Source organism: Glycine max, chromosome 4 (genome assembly GCF_000004515.6).
Source record: "Glycine max cultivar Williams 82 chromosome 4, Glycine_max_v4.0, whole genome shotgun sequence".
Taxonomy (NCBI): Eukaryota; Viridiplantae; Streptophyta; class Magnoliopsida; order Fabales; family Fabaceae; genus Glycine; species Glycine max.
The window spans coordinates 38,054,132-38,079,846 of NC_016091.4; the positions used below are offsets into that span (position 1 = coordinate 38,054,132).

The 25,715-nt window shown below is 34.8% G+C and overlaps 1 protein-coding gene across 1 annotated transcript; it reads right to left on the reverse strand.

Moving 5' to 3' along the window:
• Positions 1 to 637: 637 nt before the first annotated feature.
• Positions 638 to 4,903, reverse strand: LOC100784212 (hexosyltransferase GAUT11). The gene is made up of 2 exons (XM_003522935.5): positions 4,314 to 4,903; positions 638 to 2,441 (listed from the first exon to the last, which is right to left on the reverse strand). Exons 1-2 carry the CDS (start codon positions 4,464 to 4,466, stop codon positions 990 to 992), a joined length of 1,605 nt encoding a protein of 534 aa, XP_003522983.1. The 5' UTR covers positions 4,467 to 4,903; the 3' UTR covers positions 638 to 989.
• Positions 4,904 to 25,715: the final 20,812 nt, after the last annotated feature.

Below are 25,715 nucleotides of genomic sequence, written 5' to 3' on the forward strand. Positions count from 1 at the left end.
TTAATATGCATTCAATTCTAATAGGACCTATAAAAAATGATTTAAGATCTCAAAATGAGATCTACTATTGGAGTAAAAAATGGAAGAGATTTTGAAAATGATATGACACCGTGGGATCCACCAAAAAATAGTTAAGATTTCAAAATGAGATCTATCGGAAATGTAAGAGTACTTAAGAGTTTACTCCTAAATTGAAAGCAAAAGAATGTAAAAGGAGATTTAACCCAATTGGTTAAACATAATGCGTGACTTGTTATAAATCCCCCGATTCTATTTTCGATTCCTACATATCAAAAAAGAAAAAAAATTGAAAGCAAAGCACAGCAATTTACACACATTATTACCTGGTTGAGTAAAGAAACTATCAAAAGGTTAAAGACTTAAAGTCACGAAAACTTTTGCTGTCACATTATTAGTGGTAATTTATTTTCCTGACTTTCGTTCTTTAATCCTTTTCTTGCTTCTCTTGTTGCTAAAAATCAACATGACTACATGCATATTAGATTCAGATTTTTTAGTTTTTTTTTTTAAAAAAAAAAGATGCAAAGTTCTAAAGGATATGGCTGGCTTAGTAAATAAACAAACGATTAATTGACTTGACATTTAGAAATAATTCAAAGGAGAAAAGGGGGAAATGTTTCCATTCAATTACATCACTATTTGAAAGAGTTTATAATTATTACAAATAATTACTAAAGAACAAATAAATCTACAACTTGGAGAATGAGAAAAGCTAGCCCCAAAAGCCAAATATGAATTCTCCCACCTCTTTTACCTAACGCATTTTAAACTTTGGTGTATAAAGTAATCATTTTCTATTTCAAGACACTGATTGAAAAATAAAATGAAAAGAAAAACAAAACAAAATTCCTAGCAAAGTCAATACTTTCTACTTCTGACTCTACAATAATGGCCAACGCAATCACAGATCAAGAGATCAAAATAATCTGAGATTGCATAATCCATAAGCAAATGAGAAGTAGTGCATTTTAACCTGCAGCACAATCTTGTAGATGGGGGTGACTTTGGTTTATGTACTTGTGCCATAATGGCTTGTACCTGCCTATAGCTAACTTCAGCCATGGTTTCATGTTCCCATTAAAGTGAATAACTGCGGCACTTTCAATGAGGCGGTTGTCAATGTTTAGGTCATAACCCAATCCTAAAACATGCCATCTTCTGTCAAGTGGTTCTGTCAAACCATAAAAGCTTAAAAGAGCAGGTGGAAGAGTACCGAGCTTCCAGAGTGTCTCATCAGCATTCTGCTCCTGCCAATAATGATACCTTGCAGTCACATTTGCTTTCCTCCATGAAAACAAGTCAAACACATTCATACCAAGTGCCCATCCACATGCTTGTGGATCAAACTTTGAGCTTATAATTGAATTTGAGAAGTTGAGATACTTGTAGTACCTATGAAAGGCTTCTAGACAAGTTTCAACAGCTCCATTCACATTTCCATGCAAATCCAGTGAGAAAAGTGGGGTTAGGTCCTTCTGAACAACAACATCATCATCTAGGAAAACAACCTTCTCAAGTAGTGGATAAATCTCAGGAATGTAAAACCGAAGATGATTTAGTAAAGACAAAAACTTGGGGTTTTGCAATTTTGGCTCAACATTTGCACCTTGATAAGGTCCAAAATAAAAGGATCGTGATTCTGGAATGTGTAGCTGTTTGACAATTGGAGAATAAGATTCATTCAACCAATAAAATTCCTCAATATTCTGCACCTCTAAGGTAGCCCCTTTAAAGTCACTACTGAAGAACCATGCTTGCATTGCTCCATAATTGATACCATCAGTAACAATGTGAAAGACTAACTGTTTTGGATGGTCAGCATTCATGACTGTTGAGTTAATAACTACAGATGTAGCCAGTACATTATCTGAAAAAATGCAGAAATGATATAGATTGTTATCTGTGAGCCGGGGGGAGATTCTACTCTCATGTTCTCGTTTTTGCAGGGATGGCATCTTCAGCCAATCAGCCATAAGTTTCACATTAAAGCAATGAAGACTCTTGGGTAGTGCTTCAGCTGATATTTGAGCAAACACAGTACTTTGAACTGTTGCTGTATTTGCACGCTCTTCAAGTGCTTGAATATGTGATTTCATTGTTGCTATAGTGGTTGCAATGTCATAATGGACATCTTGTGCCTTGAAAATTAGAGAAGACAAGCTTTTAATAATTGGCTCAGCTTCCTCCATGGTCAGACGCTCCCCAGTCATGGCAGCTTTTGAAAGCAAAAGCTGACAACTTCTAATCTTTGAGCTAAGCTCCCAGGCAAGGTGAAGATTATTGTGCTCTTTGGCAATAATCACATAAGCCTTGGCCAGAACCATTTGCTCCGCTAACTGCCGTGAAAAGGATGTTGCACTTAAAATTTCCTCAGTAAAATTATATCTCTTGGCAATATGTTCAACTATAGCATTTTTCTCCTGCAAAATAACTTGCTCTATAAGTACCCACTAATGAGAGGGGCTGGGGGAAGGAAACAATTGTAATAGCAAATAGCAATGTCACTTGAAGCATAACAGTCATTCTGTCATATGGAGCACAAAATAGCTGCACAACACAAAATTGTTCTAGCATTAACAGTTATATTACATCACATTGAATGGCTTATACAAATGGATAGGTTTTCTGTGTCCCTTTTCCTTCATTTCAACAGATATTTCAATTATTTTCCTCATGCATTAGAAGAAGAATCACTACCAGGGCATACTTACCAATACCATGTTTAACACTTCAAATGACCAATTAATCAAATTCTGTTTATAATATCATCCAAAAACTTGAGTGTACAATGCTTTTCTTTTATACCATTTATTGGCATAATTAACACCATAATCATGAAGAAGCTTGAAAAAAAAGCATATGTTTAGATATTTTTTTCAGTGTTGGGTGACTGAAAAAGAAAACAATTAATGAACTTCCGCAATTATGAGGACAGTGATATAATCATATATTAAAAAGTTTATAGTTAACGGCACAATGTTGAAAGGCAGGTTGTCTATATAACATAGCTAGATGTATATATCTACAAACTGGAGAAATGGACTAAATGAGTATTAGAATAATATTGAGAAGCAGAATGACTATAGTCATGAGCACTGGTGACATAAGAAATGATGACTGAATTCTACAAGGAATTGACAATGTCATAACAATTTTCTGCAGAAGAGGCAGTGTGCATGTAAACGATTGCAAGTAGAATGGTTAGAGAATGAACACTAAATGTGTTTTGTTTGAAACCCACTTTATGCGCGTCCATCAGAAACTACAAACTATTGTTTCTACATAAATGAATACAATGGATGTGATTTTGTTATCTTACATGTGTACTGGATGTGTGTCCAAACACTCACTAAACAGTGGACAACAGTAAATGAGTTCTATAACAGTATGTCAATATCAGTTCTTACTGTGACCATAACAATGTACAATAAGAAGTAATAATTTATTTAATCTGTTAAAACGAATAAGGCAAATCATAATTTACTACGAGAAATAATCAAGTAAAAAGTCTTCTTTCTGTTTAAATAGCACATCTTATTGCCAGAGTAAACTTTAATATCACTCTAACTACCAGACTATTACCTCAGCATTTACCATAGCCTATATAACATCACAAACCACGGGAAGATCCATCTATACTTTCACTTTAGAACAACAAATAGCAAAAGAAGGTGATTTGTCAGATATATACCACTAATACCAGTACATTATATTTAAAAGTAACCACCACAATTGACTCCCAAAACTTCAATTATGAAAGTAGCTACCTAAATTTAACTCACTGTTTAGTGTCTACAATATAAAGAATAACAAAATAAGAAATACTTCTCCAATCCATAACGCTATGAGTTCTATCTAATTTTTTTCACAAAAGAATAATAAAAAATGGAAATAAATACCACAAATATGAAAACAGGAAGCCTACAACCACACTACAAGGAAGATTATTAAAAAATTAACAAATATTCAACAAAACCAATGAAAAAAGTAGAAACGTTCAATTCCACAGATACTAAAAACTAAAAACGACATAGTTATGAGATTCAAGATCGAAAATGATGCACATTGGCAATTGTCAATTCAATTGCTTCAAAATATTCAAGCAAAAATATACGATCTTCTTGTAGCTGCCAATGCTAAATTGCTAATGCAAACAAAACAATCTTAAGCAAAATTGTAAATACAAATATAAGTTATCAGTTAGAAGTTAATACAATTATAAAAACAGAGCCAAAAGTCATTGAGATGGATGAATTGAAAACAGAGGGAGGGATGTTACGACGTCGTTTTACCAGAAGGGGCTGTTGGATCCGATCCTCGCGGTGATTGTGCTGCACGAAGAACAAAACCAAACCAGCAAGGGAGAACGCGCCGAGAAGCAACCAGATCCAATGAGAGAACCGCCGCCGAACCGGGCGCCGATACTCGGCGGCCCGCCGCCGCATTTTCCGCCCGAATTCACCGCCGACTCGAAAAACCGCCACACGCGCCCATCTTCACAATTCGATCCGAGGAATGTACGATGATGACCCTCGTGACTCGAAACCAATGATCGCTCACTCCGCGCAACGTGACGCGCGCACGTGCCTCCGGCGGCGAGCGAGAATCAGAAGAGAAGAAGAAGAAAAGTAAAGAAAAGAACGAACCCAGTTGGTTGCTTGCGAAGGAGGCGAGAGAGCGAATTGGGGTGATCTGTTGTTATAGCTTTTGTATGTGTGTGTATGTGTGTGAGTGACAGTAAAATGGGCGTGGAGAATGTTGAAACCGACAAATGGGAAAGGAGTAAAAGAAAGAGAATAAAAAGTTGAGAGTTACTGTAATGCAATGTTTGGCTTTGGATTCACCGTGGAGTGGTGAAAACCTGGCAAGAGTTTATAAGAGAACCGACGAATAAACAAATACAAGAATAAAAAGATTGTGGAGGAAGCGCCGGCACATGATCGCATGTGGCTGTGATAGGGTTACATGGTGACACTTTTGGGTACACCAGTTAGATTTGTCCCCCTAGATGTATTTAGAGTTTTAGACCAATAAGAAATCATCGTTTTTATAATTTTTAAGATGACTTATTATTATTATTACTATATAATACATAGAATGTCACATCACCACATATCAGTTATCAGAATCCTTCTAATTAAAAATAAAAATTGTTCAATCATTATCACATATTGATAGTTGCTTTTAAGAATCTTTCTAATTTTAAAAGAATCTTATTCTCTTGTTCCTTCTTCTAAACCACGTCATCATTTCCAAAAGTAATACATTTTTCTTCTCTTTCTTCTTCTTCTTCTAAATCTCCTAGTTGATGTGCAGATTTCCTAGAGGAGGTATTAGCCTTGTGGGGTATTTCCTTCCTTCTTTTTGGTTGAATCTCATCCATGATTTCTTACTTGTAGACTTTGAAAGATCTTACAATTCATCTAGCTTCTGTGTGTCTAGATCTTTTGCTTTTTAAATGGTTGTTACCTTAGGTCTCCACACTTTAGGTAAGCTTCTTAGGATCTTTGTGATTTGATTTGTGATTTGATCTTAGGTACTATATGACTTCCCTTGTGATTTTAGATCATTTGTGATGACAATGAATCTACTAAACATCTCCTCAATATATTCTGCTTCTTCCATATTGAACAGGTCATATTGGAGTGTCAAGATGTTTATCGTGGACTCATTTACTTAGTTAGTCCCATCATAGGCCACTTGAAGTGCATCACATATTGGCTTTGCTTCTTGAACTACTTTTGAGTTCCTCTTGGTAGGGATGTATGGATCCTCTTGGACAATGTCCCACATTTCCACATCTTAAGACCCCATTAAGAACTTCATCTTGTTCTTCCAATAGGAGTAGTTCTTCCCATCAATGGCTGGTGGTCTATTTGTGGATGCTCCTTTTGGAATGAAGACTATAGTGCTTGTGTCAGCCATCACTTCCTTAGGGCTTGGGATCTTCTCCTGCTACATCGTTAGGTGTACTTAACCCTCAAAAGGGGGTTGTAAAAGGAAAATATCACAAGAAGGTTGAATGGTAATTTTAAGAATTTTTCTAAACCTTTTTCTAAAACACAAAGTTATCATCTAAAAAATAATTTTGAAAACATATAACAAATTTTTGGAAACTTAGACTCAAACGATAGAAACAAAATTTGCAAAATAGAATGTGTTTTCAAACAAAATCAAATTCAAATCCTAAGTCAGTTTAAACGCAAAAGGAGTGAAAGAACTATTAGACACAAATTTATACTAGTTTGTCTCAACTACCGAGACTACATCAAATTCTTGGTAAACCACCAAGTTCCCATTTACTTATCAAAGTTACAAGTATTAGTCACTACTACTTCTGACTTTACAACAAGCTTACACACAACTCAGTATTCTTTGTCCTACCAAGCCACTGTTGGCTCTAACACAAATAAAAAGATTTGTTGTTTATGTGCACACTAAAGTTCTTAAATGCACCCTTTAATGTTGTATCGGATCATGGAGTATCTTTGCTTTTGTATGGAAAGACGGGCACAGATATAGGAAGCATGATTTGATATCACATAAGACAACTTTTAACCGTTGTATTTATATACATCTAATCAAAATAATTAAGGGTCCTAATTTGTCTTAAGACACAAATGTCTTTTGACTTAATAGGGGTTGAATAATAACACACGGACTAACTGTTAGAGATAGGGGGAGCAACATGAAGACTAAAGTTTGAAGCTTGGAGAAAAAGCTTGAAGATGTTTTGTCTTTTACATGTCCAACTCCTTTGAGTGGCATTTATATTTGTTGTTTTATTGAATGTTGCATCTTAGTCCATATCATATCTCTTGTGCATCATGCATCCTTATGAGTGAGAAAAAAATTTCTAAAGTTAGAAAAGTTTCTTCAAAAGGCAAAACTCATTGTTTTGATTGATTACAGCCTTATCATAATCGATTATAAAAGATGTCTGAAGCTTGTAAAGTTATGTCTCGTATCGGCTTAATCAATTACAGCCTTCTCGTAATCAATTACACAATTATTTTTGAGACAATGACTAATTTATTCAGTAGTCTCTGCTTTAATCGATTACCATGTGATATAATTTATTACTTCTCTTTCTATAAGTGTTTCAGAAGTGAACAAGAACACTTTAATCGATTACTTTGAGTATCTAATTGACTACATTGTTCTTGAGTTATTTCAAGGTTTTGGGAAGAACACTTTAATCAATTAAAAAGATAATCTAATTGATTACTTCATTGAATTAATCGATTACCTTGTAGATTTAATCGATTAAAAGCGGATATAACTGTTTTCTCTATAAATAACCACCTTGTGTTCTCTTCTAAACAATCTTGAAAAAACAATGAAATAAGCTTATGAATGAGCTAAGATCATGTGTTGTTATCAGTTAAAGAAAAAAGAGAAGAAAAGTGCTTAGAAAAAGTAACTCACACCTTCAAATCTTTTGATTGTGAAGATCTTTTGAGATAAGTGACTTCTGTCACTTTCTTGAGTTCAAGAAGAACACCTCTTCAGTCAAGTAAGGTTTTGCGGAAATGATTGATTAGGTTGTGTCTATCTTTTCTCTTGGTTTTCGTGTATGGTTTTACATATATTTTTGTTTGTGAATGAATCGCTGAAAGCATGCTAGAATAGGTGTTTCTAATTTCGGCTAAGGGTAAGTTTCTCTTAGGCTCTTATTCACTAAGGACCCTAGTGTTAGATGCCTAAGTCTTTTTTTCTATGGTAGCAATTGTAGATTGGTTGTGATTGCTTGTAAAGATTCTATATGCATAGTGGAAATCTAATTCTGGTTTTGGATTAGATAACTAGATTAGCTTCTCTTGTGATAGAGAGTGAACCAATATAAAAAGGTTGTGTACTTCTTCCCTTGATTTGATCTTTATCTCTCATTCTAGTATTAATCAGTTTTGAAAAGGTTCAAAAATATATCTTTGTGAAAGAAATAACTTTAATGAAGGATCTCGTGTAAAGGGTGGATTGATTGAGTTTGGTTTCTGAAAAGTTTTGTGATACGATCTGTACAAAAGAAGTTTTTGTAACTCTAGTTTTAAAAGTTCGTTTTGTTTGAAAACCAATTCACCCCCCTCTTGGTTTGTTGAGTACCATCATCTTTTTCACTAAATAGGATTTTACCTACACAAAACACTGGCTTCTAAATTTTCTTTCTCAAGCTTCTTGCTTGGAAATCGAAAGTTTTAGGAGTAAAGATTTGCCTTCTTGAGTATTTGAATAAAATGATGACATGATGTATAAACTCCAAGTTAAAACTTTAAGATACTACTTTAGAAGCTACCTTTAAAATTACAGATTCTATTATCCAATAGATTCTAGTTTTCACTTTTATGATACAAGGTAGATGTTTCTTTTGAACTTTAAAACTATTTTTGTAAACCAAGATTTTTCAAAACTAAACCCAAGTATACAACAACTAAAAGTAAATGAGAAGCATTAAAGAAGGATACAACACAAAAATAAATTATATTGGTTCACCCATAGGCTTTCTCCACTAAGACCAAGCACACAATTGTGATATTCTTTCTTTCATGAAGCCTCCACAAACTGCTACAACTAGTATTCTCTAAACCTCTATAGCCTTTCTAAGTTTCACACCCTTAGAAGCAACTGCTATTGGACTTTCATAACACCTGTTGTGTTCATACTGAACTTCAGAAGCAATACTCCCCTGACCACTCTTATCCCTCTAACAATAGGAGATGGACACTGCACCTTGTGGGATGTCTTTTATTGAGGCTCCACTAATGAAGATGCTTACACTTTTATGGATTTGGCTCTATTGGCTCTACCTATAGTGTTTGGCTAAGGAAGTTCCTAAGGGGTGAGCTCACCTGACCTTACCCTTTCTTTTTGGAACTCCTTCCTTGCAAGTTGCTCCATCGAATTTGATCAATTTATAGAGTGATTTGGAGCTATCCATTGTTGTGGTTGTTGAAGGTTGAATTTGACTCTTAAATGTTGTATGAGTTATCCGAGTTCTTTCAGCTAACCGTTTTGTACACGTTTAACCTCTTTCTTCTACAAATCATCAAATTGTCTTCTTTATCTCTATTATTTTCCACTGTTAGCCAGCTTGCACTCTTGAATTTCAAATTACATTAGTCGAGAAAGATTTGGAATAACAAATATCACTCTAGAATGGGGGTTGCATAGTGTGTCAGATAAATATAGAAAGCTTTTCACAAAGGATATGATTTTCTAAAGCTAGTATGTCAAAAACAGAGTTTCGAAAATATCATCCAATCAATAGAAAAACAACTTTGTTAAAACAAGTTCAAACTATCGTCCAACTTTATAAAAAGATATTTTCAAAAAGGTTTTCTAAATGCAAACTTGTGTGACTAAGTGTGTCAAGACATGCACAAGTAAACACAAATTAAATAGCTTAAGTGTGAAGTAGAAACACTTAAATCTTATACTGGTTCACTCAACCTGACTTATGTCCAGTTCTCCTTCATAATTAATTGAAGGCTTCTACTAATCAAAACTTGATTACAAACAAGTAGTTTGTTCTGCCGCTTGTGGCTACAATAATATTCTCAATGTCACTTATGGCACACCCTTAAACTCCCCTTGAATCTAAGAAAACTTAATTATTGTTTAACACTAAATCACTCTTGTCTTTCACAAACAACAAAGCTTTGGCAATGAATACACAGATTCAAAACACTCAAAAGAGTGGATAAATACTTTAGTTTGAATACAATTAAATGACTTTGCTAAGCAAAGAATGTCACTTTTAGAACATGAATAATGTTATCCAAAGAATTTCATAACTTTAAGTGACCGTTGGACATTGGATCCTTCCTTGAAGTGACTGTTGTCTCATAGCTGGTAGCAGTTTGTCTCTTTCTTGAGGAAAGAGAAATAATATAGAAAAACACATGTGTTTTTTCTTCTACAACTTGTACTATAATGAATCTGAAGAATATTCTCTTCTATTATGTCCTTACTGTTGGACAAGTGGTCTCAATAACTTAAGAGGGGGGGTGAATTAAGTTTTAAAATTTTCCCACTAACAAACTGTAAACCCCTTTTAAATGATAGGCTTAGAATGCAGAAGAAGAAGCAACAATCAATTTAATCGATGTTCTTTAAACATGCACAAGAAAAAGTAAACTGCAGTAAAATAACTGAGATAAGGGAAGAGAGAAATACAAACTCAATTTATACTGGTTTGACCACTTCTCGTGCCTACGTCCAATCCTCAAGCAACCCACTTGAGATTTTCCACTATCTTTGTAAATCTTTTATAGACTTTAAACACACCTTGGGATCCCTCACCCTTGTGTTCAAGATTCTCCAAGAGACAACCAGTCTCTTGATTACAATTCTCTCAATCCAAGAGACAACCAGTCTCTTGACTATAACTGAGTTTCTGAGATGAACAGAAAGATTTCTCTCCTTTAAACTAGATGATACAAATTGAAGATCCTAGAGGAATTTCTCTCTTTTAGAGATGATAATACAAATTGAAGTTCCTAGATGAATTCTCAATAGATTTGCAAGTGTTTGCCAAATAGTTGTTGAGAGAGCATTTGACAATTAAGTTCTCTTAGAGCATCTCTCTCTTTCTTTACGAAGTCAAACACACATATATATATAGGCCCGTCGTGCCTTTTCAAAATGGTTTGAAGAGATGTGTTTTTTCAAAAAGTTTTTCTGAAGTTTTCTCACTGGTAATCGATTACAGGTTTCTGGTAATCGATTACATAGTTATATTTTGAAGGGTTGTGACTTTTCAAAGTGTTTTTCTGAAGTGTCATTACTGGTAATCGATTACAAACATCTAGTAATCGATTATAAGATTCAAAATTCAAAACCCTTTTGAAAAGCTGATTTGCAAACTTATCTTTAGTGTAATCGATTACCAGTGCCTTGATTTGTTGGAAACAATGTGTTTGAGGCAAAAGCTGATCAACCAGTGAGATTCTTTGAGGCCTTATCTTTTTCTTGATCTTGTTTGCTTGACCTTGAATTAATCTTGAAGCAATGCCTAACCTTTGAATGTTTGTTGAAGTAACCTTGTTTGATTCTACTTTGACATCATCAAAACTTTGTATTCATATATTCACACTTACACACTTGAAATTCAAATGTTAATTCAAATAAGAAATGAAAATTGAATTTACATGAATATGGGTACATGCACTTCTTTTTTTTAGCTAACATGAATCTAGTACAAGGTTGTGCTGGGTTTAAGACTGAGAAATATGCAAACAAATGATAAAATGAGAAGAAAGATAACACAACAATGAAAAATTATAATGATAATAACATAAATAATAGATATAGTGAAATTGGGTTTAGAAGCTCTCTCTCTAACTCACTTACTTGAACCCTACTAACTAACTCCTCTTATAGGAGCACATAGATAAAATAATCAATAATAGTTACAACAACTAAAACAGTTACAACACAAAACAAAATTAAATAACCATCTAAATAGACTAGCTAAGCATACTGGGCGATGCATAGGTAGACTAGACTGGACGAGCCACTAGATAGAAGATAGATTCTGGCATAGAGGGATAGACTAGACGATATAGAGAGTGTTGTCTAGCCACCTCTTTCAGATTCGTCCACTCCTTTTTCCAATAGGTTGGACATTACATATAAAAGAGTTTTGTAAGTGAATAAGTCCTTTGGACGAGTATGGAGTGACATAGTGTATACACACTAGTTTTCACAAATGATTGGATACTTATTTATAACAGCACATTGGACAATTACTAATATGAGCAATAGGATAAACTTTTATACCATGTGAGCTCATATAAAGTAACTCATGTTGAGTATGGATGGATAGTGCAGTTGTAACATAATGGACCGTCTAGACTTAACAAGATTTATTGAGTGTTAGTTACTGGTCTTAGTGGTTGCCACATGAGTTATTTTTGTAGCACATCTTCTAGAGATGCATTATTATTGCAGTGCAATGTGCAACAATCTCTCTTATATGTGGTTGTTTGTTCTTCGACTAGGGTAGTTGTCTTATTAAGTTCCTTTGATTGAAAATCATCAAAGATAACAAGAACTCGCAAATTTAGAATCACTGTTGTCCAACAATGGATGCATTTCCTGATGGGGTGCGCTTTTGGATTGGTGAGACGCGTCTATCATCACTAACCACCTTGGAATGCAACTTCTGATGATCCTTAAGTCATGTGTAGCTTATGATATCTACCCCTTGACTTAAGCTATCCCTAACATCATGCCTTTGATCGTACATGGCTTCCAATTTCTAGACTTTGACCCGAAAAATATGAATATTTTTCTAGCTTTTGAATTGCTCTCCTTTTGGTTGTCCTGCTTTTGATTGCAGAATCTATGTCAAGGAAATCTTCCACTTTAGGCCTATGCTTCACACAGGTACCATGCTTTTGAATTTGTGTTGTCTTAATTAAGAACAATCAAAGCAACTATTAGCAGCTAAGTTCAATCACTTGCAGTTTTGCTTCACAAAGGTTTGTCATCATTAAAAGATTAGCTTCAAGAGGGACTTTGTGTCAACATCCCCCCCTTTTGATGATGATAAATTCTAAGCAAAATTGAGTTCTTAACTTAGAAGCAAAGGTAAAGTTAAATAATTATTTATATAATTTTTAAGATACTTTATTATTATCAAATAAAATTGTCTATCCTTCGTTATGTATTGTGCAACATGCAGTCCTATTTCTAGTTATTTTAAAAGTCAATAAACATATGATATATGGTAATTTGTCATTGAATGACCATGTATAGTCTATTTTCTTGTATTCTATCATTGATTAAAATTTATTTTAAAATTATAAAATTAGGAGAAAATATTATTATTAAATAAGAAGTGTGACTCACAAAATTGTGATTTTCAATAAATTTTAACTAAATAATAGATACCGTATTTAAAAGAATTACCAGAGTGCGTGTTATTATAATTTCTCTTTATTTATTGTTATAAAATGTTATTAAATTATTTTTTTATTGACAAATGTTAGTTTGTTAGTTTTGTTAATAAAACATTTTTAATACTCTTTTCATATTTTTATTGGATGGATTTTATGTGAGTTTCATTAAGTATTTATATTTTATTTTTTATTTGGTGGACTTCATTTACAAGCTAATGTAACTTATATAAATTTGAATCAATAGAAAAGAATGTGTTAGAAAAAAAATATTAAATATATTGGTAGCACTTCTCTTTTTATTATTAAACATCTTTCTAGTTTTTTAAAAAAATTATTACATCAACACTTACTTTTTTTTTCTTCGTGATTGAGAAAACTTCAATAGCACTTTTATATTGATTTAATCTTCATTTTATGATTTTTTTTCTATTATTTTTTTCTAAATAATTCTCTAGAAACATTTTTTTCTACTGAGTTTCAAGATGTTTGATGTCTTGAAATCCAAAATTTTAATGAATCCTAACACATGAATAAGTCAAATAAATTATGTATGCACACAGTTGATTATTGAATTGTGCACTAAAAATAGGATTTGGGTTAGGAGAGTTTTATCAACAATACATATGATAAAATGTCTGGTTGAAACTCTAAATTCATTTAAAACTATAATAATCTAATGACCTATTAGGTTTGAAAGTTCTCAAAAACACTTTAAGTGTGTATTTAGGCAAGTGTTATTGATTTTGAATCAAATGAATTTTGATTAAAATTGTTTTTAAAGTTGAATGATTTATGTTAGGATCTTTCTACCCTAAAGTAAGTTTAATATAAAAGTTAGTGTACAATTTTAAACCTTATAACCTTTTTATTCCTTATAATCAAGTTATGCTTTGGAAGAAAAATCAAGTTTACCTAACAATAACCAAACATGACTATGTTTGGATAAAAGTTGAGAATGTGTTTTTGGAAATTTCAATTCATATTTACAAATTTCAAGACACAAAAAAAAGAACGGGGAATTTGTTTCTTTGGGAGTAAAAGTATTTTTTGAGCTCCCCCAACTATGATCTAACCATATATATGTCTTTACCAAATTTCAACTTTAATATTCCCTACCTTGAAACTAAACACAGGCGTTAGGTCATGAGAAAGCTAAGCTCATGCAATTAGATATCTTAAAAATGGATGTAAGTAGTAAAAAAAGCACTATATAAGTCAATACTATGCAAAAGTAAATCTTAAGCTCCATGTAAAGTTGTACCAAAGAGACTTTTACTTGCTACACTATCAATATCACCAAAAATGAAAGTTTTTGTAAAACTTGTTTTGTAGATCTAAATATTGTTGCAAATCACTGCCAAAATAGAACTTTTCACATTTGAGAAAGAAAATTCTCTAAAGCATTAAATTCTCAAAACAACTTAAAGATTAGTTATTTGCAAAATATAAGTCAACACTATGCAAAAGTAAATCTTAAGCTCCATGTAAAGTTGTACCAAAGAGACTTTTACCTGCTACACTATCAATATCACCAAAAATGAAATTTTTGTAAAAACTGTTTTGTAGATCTAAATATTGTTGCAAATCACTACCAAAATAGAATTTTTCACATTTGAGAATTTTTTTTTTCTCTAAAGCATTAAATTCTCAAAACAACTCAAAGATTAGTTATTTGCAAAAAACTGGACATAACTCACGCAATTTGTGGTGTACCAATACAAACAATTTATTCCATTTTTTGTATGCTACCTTGGTTCATGCTGAATAACTTATCAAGTAACAAGTTAGGGCTAAATATGTAAAATCAAATAAGTTTTAACTATGATTTCCACTAACTTCCAATATATACAAATATCCTTTCCCAAATCTTTCCAAGCCCAAGTCTAAGTATTTTTTTTTTCTATATTTCCTCTACAAGAACTTATACATGTTCATTTCATAAAGGTGTTGTCGAAATAATGCAGTTATTTCCAAGAAGCTAGATTGAGGTCGGGCTAATGATATTTGGCTAGATGATTTCTCCAATGCTTATGTGGAGGTCACAATAAGAATGCATTCTGATCATAGCCCCCTTTTTTGAGATGTGATCATAGACATGATAGTGGCCCTAATTAAACATTTTAGGTTTGAAGCAGCTTAGATCGCTCACCCTAACTACGAGAATCTGGTGAACTAGGCCATGACTCAAAGCTCCTAGGGGGTCCAGAAGATTATAAGCTCATGTGAAATGTATGAAGCACACTATTCAGAATGTGGATTCTTTATTCCTTTTTAATTTATGCAAGAGTTAAGGAGAAAATATGATAAAATTATTTTCCAAAAGGAAGTCCCCTAGTATCAAAAGTCCAGGGAAGCCTAGGTGAAGTTAGGGGACCAAAACACAAGATTCTTCCACTCCCAAACCAAAGTGAGAAGATGCAAGAATAAAATCTATGGGATGCATGTACTTGATGGCATCTGGTGTTCTAATTATCATATTATGTAACAAGAAGGCATTAGCTTCTTTAAGGATATATTCTGCTTTACCTCAGCTTCACATGGTAATGTGGGACATTCTATCACATTCCCATGGTTATCTCTAGAAGCTATATCTACCCTCATTAACCAAGTCACCAAGGAAGAGGTCACTAGAACAATCAATTCTATAAATTTGTACAAGGCTCCTGGACCTTAGGGGTACCAAGTCATATTTTTAAGCAATATTGGCATATTGTGGGAGATCAGGTGTATAGTATGGTTTAGGATGCCTTCAATAAAGCTAGTTTTCCCCTGAGCATTTCAAAGACTCTTGTTACCCTCATTCCCAAGGTCAAAGTCCCCTTTTCCTTCAGGGATTTTCGCCCCATTTGCTTGGTGTATTTTGGATTTCCTAGTTAGCTTATGGAGCTTATTTTGTTTTGTGTGGCTTCTTCCTATCTTTCCTTATTGTGGAATGGAAAAAAGCTCCCCCATTTCTCTCCTAAAAGGGGGCTCAAGCAAGGGGACCCCTTATCCCCTTATTTGTTTGTCATTTGCATGGAAAAACTTGCCTTGATGATTAATGATTCTATGACTAAAGGATCCTAGAAGTCTATCAAGATTTCGAGTCAAGGTTTGCCCATAATTCTTTTTTTTTTTTTGCGGATGATTTTCATTTTTACCAAAGCTAAAGCCTCCCAAGTAAAAAATGTCTTTGTTATCATGGGCGAGTTTTGCACCATGTCTAGTTTCAAAATTAATGTAGCTAAGTCCAAGGCTACTTGCTCCGAAGGAGTTCCAACCTCTAAGAAAATAACTCTAGAGTCTGTTTTAAGGATTTAGTTTACCAACAACATGGGCAAGTACATTGTGAAATAACAAATATCACACTAGAAGTGAGTTGAATAGTGTGTTAAATAAAAATGAAATCTTTTTGCAAGAAGTTATTTTTCGTAAACATATATGGAAAAACTGAGTTACTGACAGTGTCATCCAATGAATAAAACCAATTTTGATGAAAGCAAAAACACTTTTGTCCAGTGATTGATAAAATAGTATTTTCACAAAGAATTTTCAAAATAACACTTTTGTGACAAAGTGTGTCAATATAAACTAAAGGGAATACTAATCAAATAGCTTAAGAGATAAGTCGAAACACTTAGTTTATACTGGTTCACTCAAATAGAGCTATGTCTAGTTCTCCTTCACAAACCAATAAAAAATTCCACTAATCAAAGCTTGATCACAAACAAGTATTATGTCTTGTCACTCTTGGCTATAATATTATTCTCTAGGACATTACTGACACACCCTTAGACTCCCCCTGAATCTAAGACACTCAATTATTGTTTAACACTAAGCCACGCTTGGCTTTCATAAACAAACAATGTTTGATTAAATTCATAGATTCAAATCACTCAACAAAGTGGATAAACATTAAGCTCGAATACAAATGAACAGCTTTGCAATGCAAAGGATAAACTAAATAAGCATTGTTGTGTGTCGTCCGATGACTTGACAAATTCTCACTTCAGAATGCTCTTGCTTTTCACTTCGTATTTTTGTTTGTTTTCTTCTTGCATTTGATAGCAAAGCTTTGGTTGCTTTTTATAGACTTCAAGAAAGTATCTGCTACGGGATTAGCACATGTCTCTAATTTGACCGTTCTTTCATAGCTAGAGGTAGTGCTATATGTTGTGTTCTTGTGGAGAGAGAAAGAATAAAAGTACAAACAACTATATGTGCTCCTCTCTTCAGCAATAACGACCTCTAAGGAATATTCCTAATGAAATCTTCTATTCCCTTCCATTTTTTCCTTCCTTGAATACAAGCGTTAGCAATTCAAATAAGAAAGGGAAAAATGAATTTGTGAAAGTTGAGTTTATGCATTTCCCCTTGTAGTTAACACTAATTTTAGTGCAACGTTGGACATCACTTATACTTGATATAAAATAGATTGTGTGAATGATTAAGTCCATTGGATGCAAATAAAAACACCACAGTGTATGGACACTAGTTTTGACAATAAGTGGACACTAGTTTGTAACAGCGCGTTGGACGCTAGATATTACTCTTTAATAAAATAGTTTCCATTTGTGATTGGATGCGCACTAGTATGAGTTGTAGAATAAGAAATAATACCAAGTATGCTCATATATAGTAGGTTTTGTTCACTTAAGAATAATTCATTAGTCCATCAATAATTTATAGCTTTGTAATAATCAAAATCATGGGTAAGTATGGATTGTCTAGTTGTGATAGTAGACCGTCCAAACTTAACACATTGGATTCCCTATGTTGGTTGGCAAAACTATAAGGGAGGATTATTACTTCATTCTGGATAAACTTCAGTCAAGACTTGCTTCTTGGAAGGGTAGATTACTCAAAAAAGTAGGCAGAATCACTCTGGCTCAATTGGTGCTTTCTTCTCTCCCCATATATCCCATGAGTATCTACCATCTATCATAATGGATTTGCACGAAAATGGACTTAGTCATTAGTAACTTTATCTAGAGAGGGAATTTTGAAAAGGGTGCCCACCTTGTCAGTTGGAAGAAGGTTACTAAGCTTAATGTTATGGTGGGCTTAGGCTGCGAACCATAAGGGGCAACAACAACATTGTGATGCTGGGCAAACTTGTTTGGGAGCTTATTAATGATGAAGAGATGTTTTGGCAACAACTCATTCTAAACAAATGTGTTGAGAATTAAAAGGCTATTCTTCTTGTGAAAGCTCCTCAAGGTAAGCCATCTCATGTGTGGAAGGTGATTTGCAAAGCTTATTCAACCTTAAAAGATGGCTTCAGTGTGAGAATTGGTAATGAAGCCTCTAATGTGTGGTTTGATAACTGGACTAGAACTGAACCCCTGTGCACAAAAGTGGTTTATGATGATATTCAAGGTGTGGACTTAACTTTGTCAAATTTAATTACTGGAGGTAAATGGAACTTGGGTAAGAAGGTTATTATTTTAAATGATGAAGTCATAAAAAGTTTTATCTCTCATCCCCCTATTCTTCATCATGATGTTCATGACTCATTTGCTTGGGATGGCAATAAAAATGGTATTTATACCACTCATTCAGCTTATGCTTGGTTGCAAAACTAATAAGATAACTCTACAGTGGTACAAAATTTCGACTTCAATTGGATTTGGAAGTGCAATGTCCACCAAAACATTAAAATCTTCCTTTGGCAGATTTGGCACAACTCTTTGTCTGTCCTTCTCGAGTCAAATCATAGAAACATGAGCTAGTCTAATACTTGCCCGAGGGGTGGATTGAGTACAAAATCCTTGGAACATTTCTTCATTTCGTGCAACACCTCTAAACAAGTGTTCAATTTTATGAAGCTTTCTTCTTTGAATCTTATTCCTCAGATGAATTTCAGGAATTGGATTGTTGAGACTGTCAAACTTTATGATGTCATCATTTTAGCGGTGTTGTGGTTCATATGGAAAGCTAGATACAAATTCATTTTTCAAGGGGAGATTGTTAAACCCCTTGCCATTTGTTTTGTCTTGCTGAATTTGTAAGGATTTTCCTAATTCTTACCTCAGTAGCAACCCTCATCATTTAGTAGCTTGGATGTGCCCTCCTGCTGATTGAGTTTTCTGTCAACACAGATGAGAGTGTGAAGGGTGACCCCACTAACGCAGGCTTTGGAGGTCTTACCAGAAACCATCTTGGCCATTGGTTAAATGGATTTTCTGGTAAAGCATTTCATACATAAGTGGTTTTTACGAAGTTGTTAGCCATCTTCAAAGACCTTCAGGCTGCATCAGAGTTGGGCCTTCGTATAATCCTTCTTTTCTTGGATTCCTCTTATGCTATTGCCTTGGTTAAGAATTGGTGCAATCACCTCGAGCTTTAGGGGCTCATTCGAGCTATTCAAGATCTTTTTCAAGGGGACTAGTGTGTCATCATAAATCACACTCTTAGAGAAGGGAATTTTGTGCTGAATTTTTTAGCCAAACTGGGAACTAAGCAGGACACTGATCGGGCTTCTTAGCCTTCTCCCCCTCCTAATCTTTTGTCTCTGTTGTTGGCTGACGCCAGTGACGTCCAGTTTTTGCATTCTTAGTTCTTTTTTGTTTTTGGTTTTTCCCCTTGTACCCAAAAAAACATAGGCATCATATCTTCCTTGCCAAAACTAGGACACATTACGTATAACTCCCTGTTGACATTACATAAGTTTAACCACAAAAAATTCATAAGTTTAACTCCTTGTTGACATTACATAATAATAATAATTTAATATAACTAAAATTAATAACTATGACTCAAAAATCTAGATAATATTATGCATAAATAAATGAAAGAAATGCATTGTATCATCTGACATAACATCCCATAAGTTGAATAATAGTATCAAGTAACAACGTATTTCAAAATAATCTTACATATAACCAATGGTGTCAATATAAAACAAAAGTACATCCAAAAGTGAAGGGATAGTCCTACTACTTCAAAAGTCCCTATGTTGGCCATTAAAGACCTAATCCTAACTGTCATTGTTGAAAAGCATCTGAAAGATCCTTCTCCTTCTTCGAGCTAGGAAGACTTATAGTCACTTGTCTATAAAATCACCATGAATGTCACTACAAGCAAATGAAGTCACAAAATGATCTCTAGGTGCATAGAATGGAGCATTCCATATCTTTATTGGCAACCAGAATTCCACAAACATATTAACAGACAACGAGATTAAGAACTCTAGTGAGAATGTATGTAAAAGTGATACCACCTGTACAACATGTTGATTTTCAAAGTCAACATGTCAAACTTTACCACACCCCACAAAGGTCTTAGTGAACTCAACAGAAAACATTCCCATATTTTTTTCTTGCGTTCACCATATACTCTTTCAAATGTAAACATCGCGATCATTGTGTGCACCTATAAATAATTAGAACGGTAAGCCTACAAAATAAAAATATTGAAGTATCTGCATAATCACATATGTTAAATAGGAAACATCGACTTAATCTAACATAGAAACATATAATCATAAAAGTCAAATCAAATATTAATTGCAGCCAAGTCAACTTGTCACATCATATAAATAACCAAGACAAGAGATACATACAAATCATACTAGTATTATAGTAGAAAGTATGAGTATTGCCTTTACAAGGAGTATTATTTAACAATTATGCAACCAATTACACATTCGATCAAGAAATCAAGGAAAAAAAGATTTTATATTCAGTTTTTTGATATTTAATTAAATTGTAGGAAGAACAAACACAAATGAGAAACCAAGAGAAAGTTCAAAAGACAAGAATGGGTAGACATCAAATTCATTTTTACTCTCTTCTAGTGTAATTTCTTTCTCTTCTAAATCTTGTCTTATTAAGTCATTGTCAATTTAGTTGGTTCGTATCTCATTTAAAAGCTAGGAAAATTATCTACAACTTTTATATGTATCCTATAACCTGGTTTGAAAGTAGACTATGTTGTTCAATTGAGTTGGTTTTATTTCTTTGTTGATCTAAAGGAAGCCGGGAAGGTATGCAAATTGAAAAGATTAATTTATGGGTTAAAGCATGCCTGTAGAAGCTGGAATCTTCATTTTGATGAGCTGTAAGACTGTTTGGATTCATCAAGAATGAAGATAAGCCTTGTGTTTACAAGACGGTTACTGGGACTACAATCATTTTACTCGTTTTGTATGAAGATGACATACTACTCATCAGGAACAGCATCTCGACACTACGACATGTAAAGACATGGCTGTGAAGTTGTTTCTTGATGAAAGACTTAGGAGAAGCATCCTAAGGGCTAGGAATCATGATTTATAAAGTGCTTAGGTACTTTAGTATCGCATGGTGTATACTTGTCCAAGGGACAATGCCCTACTACATCAAATGAAAGGAACACATGAGTAGGATTCCATATGCTTCAACAATAGAATTTATCATGTACTCCATGATGTTTACTCAACCAGGCATGTTGCATATATGCTTTGAGCATGATGAGAATATATCACTACTAGAAAATACACTTTCAACATCGGTTATTTAGAACATTCTACATCGGTTCTAAAATCGATGTTGAAAGTGACGATGTTGAATGTATGAATGTTAACATCGGTTTTGGAGAACCGATGTTAACATACATATGACAACATCGGTTCTCCAAATACCCGATGTTAAACACAATGAACAACAGCAAAAAAAGTGTATGCATGATGAACGTTGACATCGGTTTTCCAGTAAAACCAACGTAAATATGTTAGTTTAACATCGATTTTCTAGAAAAACCGATGTTAATATATGCCCTTAACATCGGTTTTGCTAGAAAACCGATGTCAACGTTGATGATGCATACACTTATTTGGTGTAGTTCTTTGTGTATAACATCGGTTAATTATAAATAACCGATGTTAATATTCAAATATTCACATCGGTTATTGATAATTAACCGATGTTAATGTACACTAGTTAACATCGGTTTTCTACAGATAACCGATGTTAAATTACAAACGCTGACATCGGTTATACACAAAAAACCGATGTTAATATACAAACGTTAACATCGGTTTTCTATTATAACCGATGTTGGTTATGATATTAACATCGGTTTTTGTTAATAACCGATGTTGTTTTCAAATATTTTTTTTATATATACTTTCTGTTTTTACAGTAAACCCAAAATTGTACCTGTCAAATGCAATTTCAGAAGGCCCAATTCACAGCAAATAAACATTTTATTCTGCTTTCAAACAGTTTTAATGATAATAAACATCAAATAATTGATTTATATATTATAAAAAACTATCAACAAATGAATTGAATGTTCATGTTACATAGAAAATGTAAAAAATGTCAAAAATGTTAAAAAATGTCCCTAAATCCTAGGCCTGATCTCTAATTCGAAGATAAAACTGTGCCCACTGGATCCGCAATGCTTTTAATCTCTCAGGCTCCAATGGTCTAGGGTCGTTAAAATACTGCATGATTAAATAAATCATATTAAGTTAATAATGTAATACAAATTATAAATAAATCGATTTTCTTTGAAATAAACTTACCGCTTCCCAATTATTTGTAAAAGTTCCTAAAATGATGGTGGACATCCAGTGCATGACATAGTAGCCGCACTCAGTAGTTCCTTTTTGTCTATTACACTAAATACATAATGAAATTTGGATATTAATTAAACAACTAGTGTACAGACACATAAAGAAATATATATAAGTAGAAGTTTTATGTAAATGACGTACCTTGACGACAATCCACCTAGCAGGAGCCTTTGATTTAGGCTGTGGAGCATCATCAAGACCCTTGATAGCACTGTTCCATATGAGTAACAATTAAAAACTGGTGTTGTACGTTGAGGTATTACAATGCAAATGTATTGAAAACAACACTAACCTATTAATAATCCCCTTAAGGTAGTTGTCTGGCCTGTTATGTAATGAACAAAACCAGACAACTAAGTGTTCCTTGGGCAGGATGACCACCATCTGCCAGTGTCCGCTGCAGTGGAACCTAAAATGGGTTAGTACATTAGTAAACATTAATTAAATTTTGTTATTTTGTGACTTACCCATTTAGGTAGGCTCCAAGATACACATCGCGTTGTGAACTCTGCATCCAACTCTTTATGTAACTTTCAGATTCAAACTGCGATTGCCCAGACCTCTGAATGGACTGAGGCTCGAGGAATCCATAGATATCAGAATTCCCCGCTCGCATACATGTTTCAGTGAGATGCCTGTTTATGTTAAGTCAAAGTTAAATATTTATGAATTGAAAGCCATAACTTAGGTAAATAAAAGCCTTTTATAAAAAGACTTACATAATCCACAACTGTAACACTGATATGCTGAGACATTGACCACCGTGTGCGATTTCGGAGAGGTCTTCGTGCTTTATGTACAAGGGGAAATCTGGATTAACGACCCCGAACACGGTGGCATCCCATCTAACCTGATAAGGCCTCAAGAAAAGCTTGGGGATGGTCAATGTCATCAGATAAAGCGGATCATCGACCTTCGGATTGGGCTTCGGAGGTGGTTTTGGCGGAGACACAGCTACCTGTTCATGAAACAAAGTTAAATAGCCTAATTTGAAAAGAAGAAACATATAGTAAGGACAATAAGTACCTACTGTGATAAAGACTTGACCAGATGTGTCGGCCAAGCAAGGAAGGTGTGAAGTGCCTGCCCCACTAAGGAAACCTCATCAGTGGGTACAGGAACTGGAGCATCTGCATCTCTAACCTCCTCCACACTCACCTTTACTTGGCCAGGCAACAAAGGAGAGTTATGAACAACAGTGGATCCCTCATAAACTCTCCCGATGGCAACCAGGCGTGCAGGATCTGCTTCTATGTACAAGCCGCACCTGTCAGAGTCACCGGTCTCAGGATCGTTTCCTGAGGGATCAACACAACTCTCCTTTGTGCTCACTCGAGGACCGGAGGGACCAGGACCAACCACAGGCTCAGGAGGCACTGCAAGTCCCTGAGATTGCATCTGCGACTGAAGGTGGCTGAAGGATGCCATGACCTGCCTCGTCACTTTCTCTGTGATGGACTCCTCTAGCTGGTCCCTGATCTACTGGGTCAGCTGCTGTAATTCGTCAGGAGGCAGGGAGGAAGCACTGTGGGACGTCCGTGGAGCCAATCCAAAGTATTGCTTGATGGTGACACCGGCTCCAGCAGCACGGACACGTCCAGGGTGCTCTGGACGTCCAATAGCAGCGGCCAGAACATCCTGACGTCCATGGGAGACGAACGATCCTTGTGTGGCCTGCTCCTAAACGAATCCTGCACAGAAAACACACAGTTGTACATGGCATTCTCAAAATATTCAAACATAATTGTAATGGTTAGTTGAACATGACTTACAATCTTCTCAGCGATTTCCTTTGCGGCCTCAGTCGTCTCTCCCCTGTCTTCTTCGTGCGGGCCATCTTCCACTTCACGTGGCGTCTGACCGGGGATGGAGGGTCGATGACGCCATCAACGCTTCCTGACTGTGCAGCTTCCTGCATCTTCTTCTTGGTCTTCTCAGCCAGGAGCTTCTGCTCCAAATAATCATAACCCCCACGAGACAAAACGTGGGGGGGGGGGCAGTATTTTGCTTCTGGATTGTCTGTGCCTTCATGCGCACATCCTGAAAAAATTAAACAATAATGTTTGAAATGGGTAGAATGAAGTATAACAACATCATGTTTAATATGAAAAACAACTTAAATGGCAAAGGAACATACCTCCCAAGAAGGGTCTCTGTGAGTCTGGCAAAACTGAGCCCATTTTTCCTTGCTGATGCCGTATTTGTCACAGACAGTGTCCTTGACACCGTCCTGATCGACTGCAAGGGCCCATTTCCTCGTGAGGTCTGATTTAAACTGCCTCCATCTCTCCCCCACGATCTGTAGTAACTTCCTTTTCGTCCTACTGTCAGAAGCCTCTGGGATATCAAATTCCGCCTGACAACATGAAACAAAGTTTATTTGTTACAATAATGAAATTTTTTGGCTATTAATTACACACAATCAAATAAGAAAAGAGAAATACCTGAATATCCTCCCAAATCAGGTCCTTCTGAGCAGTAGGGACCTCCTTCCAATTCTCGTAGGTGATGTCCACCTTATCACGTGCCACAATCCCCAAATATGTTCTTAATTTCTTCTTGTGGGGACCGTCGGCCTTCCCTGTAGCAAGATCAACATGCACCACTAGTCTCTTAATACCAGGTGGTTTAGTGGACAACGATCGTAGGCGTGAGGCTTTGCGTGTCCGCTTCACGGCAGACGTCGAAGCCGATGCGTCCGAAGTAGGAGGAGGAGGAGGAGGAGTAGTGGAGGCTGGTGGAGAACCCATGATCTTTTATACAATAACATACAAAATTGGATTAATGAAAAGAGGATTAGTGATAAGTTTTTTTTGGAAGGCAAAAGTATAAGATTATTAAACAAAACCCCACCACATAAGGAGACAAGACAAATTAACCAAAGGACTCTGAAAGATAGGTAGTTGTGCTTTTTAATTGTGATTTCATCCATGTTTTCTTTGATATTGATTTTCTTAGGACTTCGTCCATGTTTTGACAGCATTTGATTTTCTTTTTTGCAGAAAAGAAAGAGGGGAACGAGCAACAATTTGAAGGTTGTACATTCAGGAACTAAAGAATTCAAAATAGCTAGTAATAAGAGGGATGTGTATTTGGGATTTTCTGAGCACCAAGAGCGGCTACACAAGAAGCTTGCACTTGAGGAGGGAAGGATATTTGCAGCTAATGAACAACTTTCTTAACTATTTGTACTTCAGATTTTACTGTATATTTTCTTATATGTAAATATAAATAATATAAGGTTATGCCAT

Coding starts and splice junctions, on each gene's coding strand:
- LOC100784212 (XM_003522935.5), bottom strand. CDS start 4,466: ATGCGGCGGCGGGCCGCCGAGTATCGGCGCCCGGTTCGGCGGCGGTTC. Junction 2,442..4,313: donor GGATCCAACAGCCCCTTCTG/GTAAAACGACGT, acceptor GTTATTTTGCAG/GAGAAAAATGCTATAGTTGA.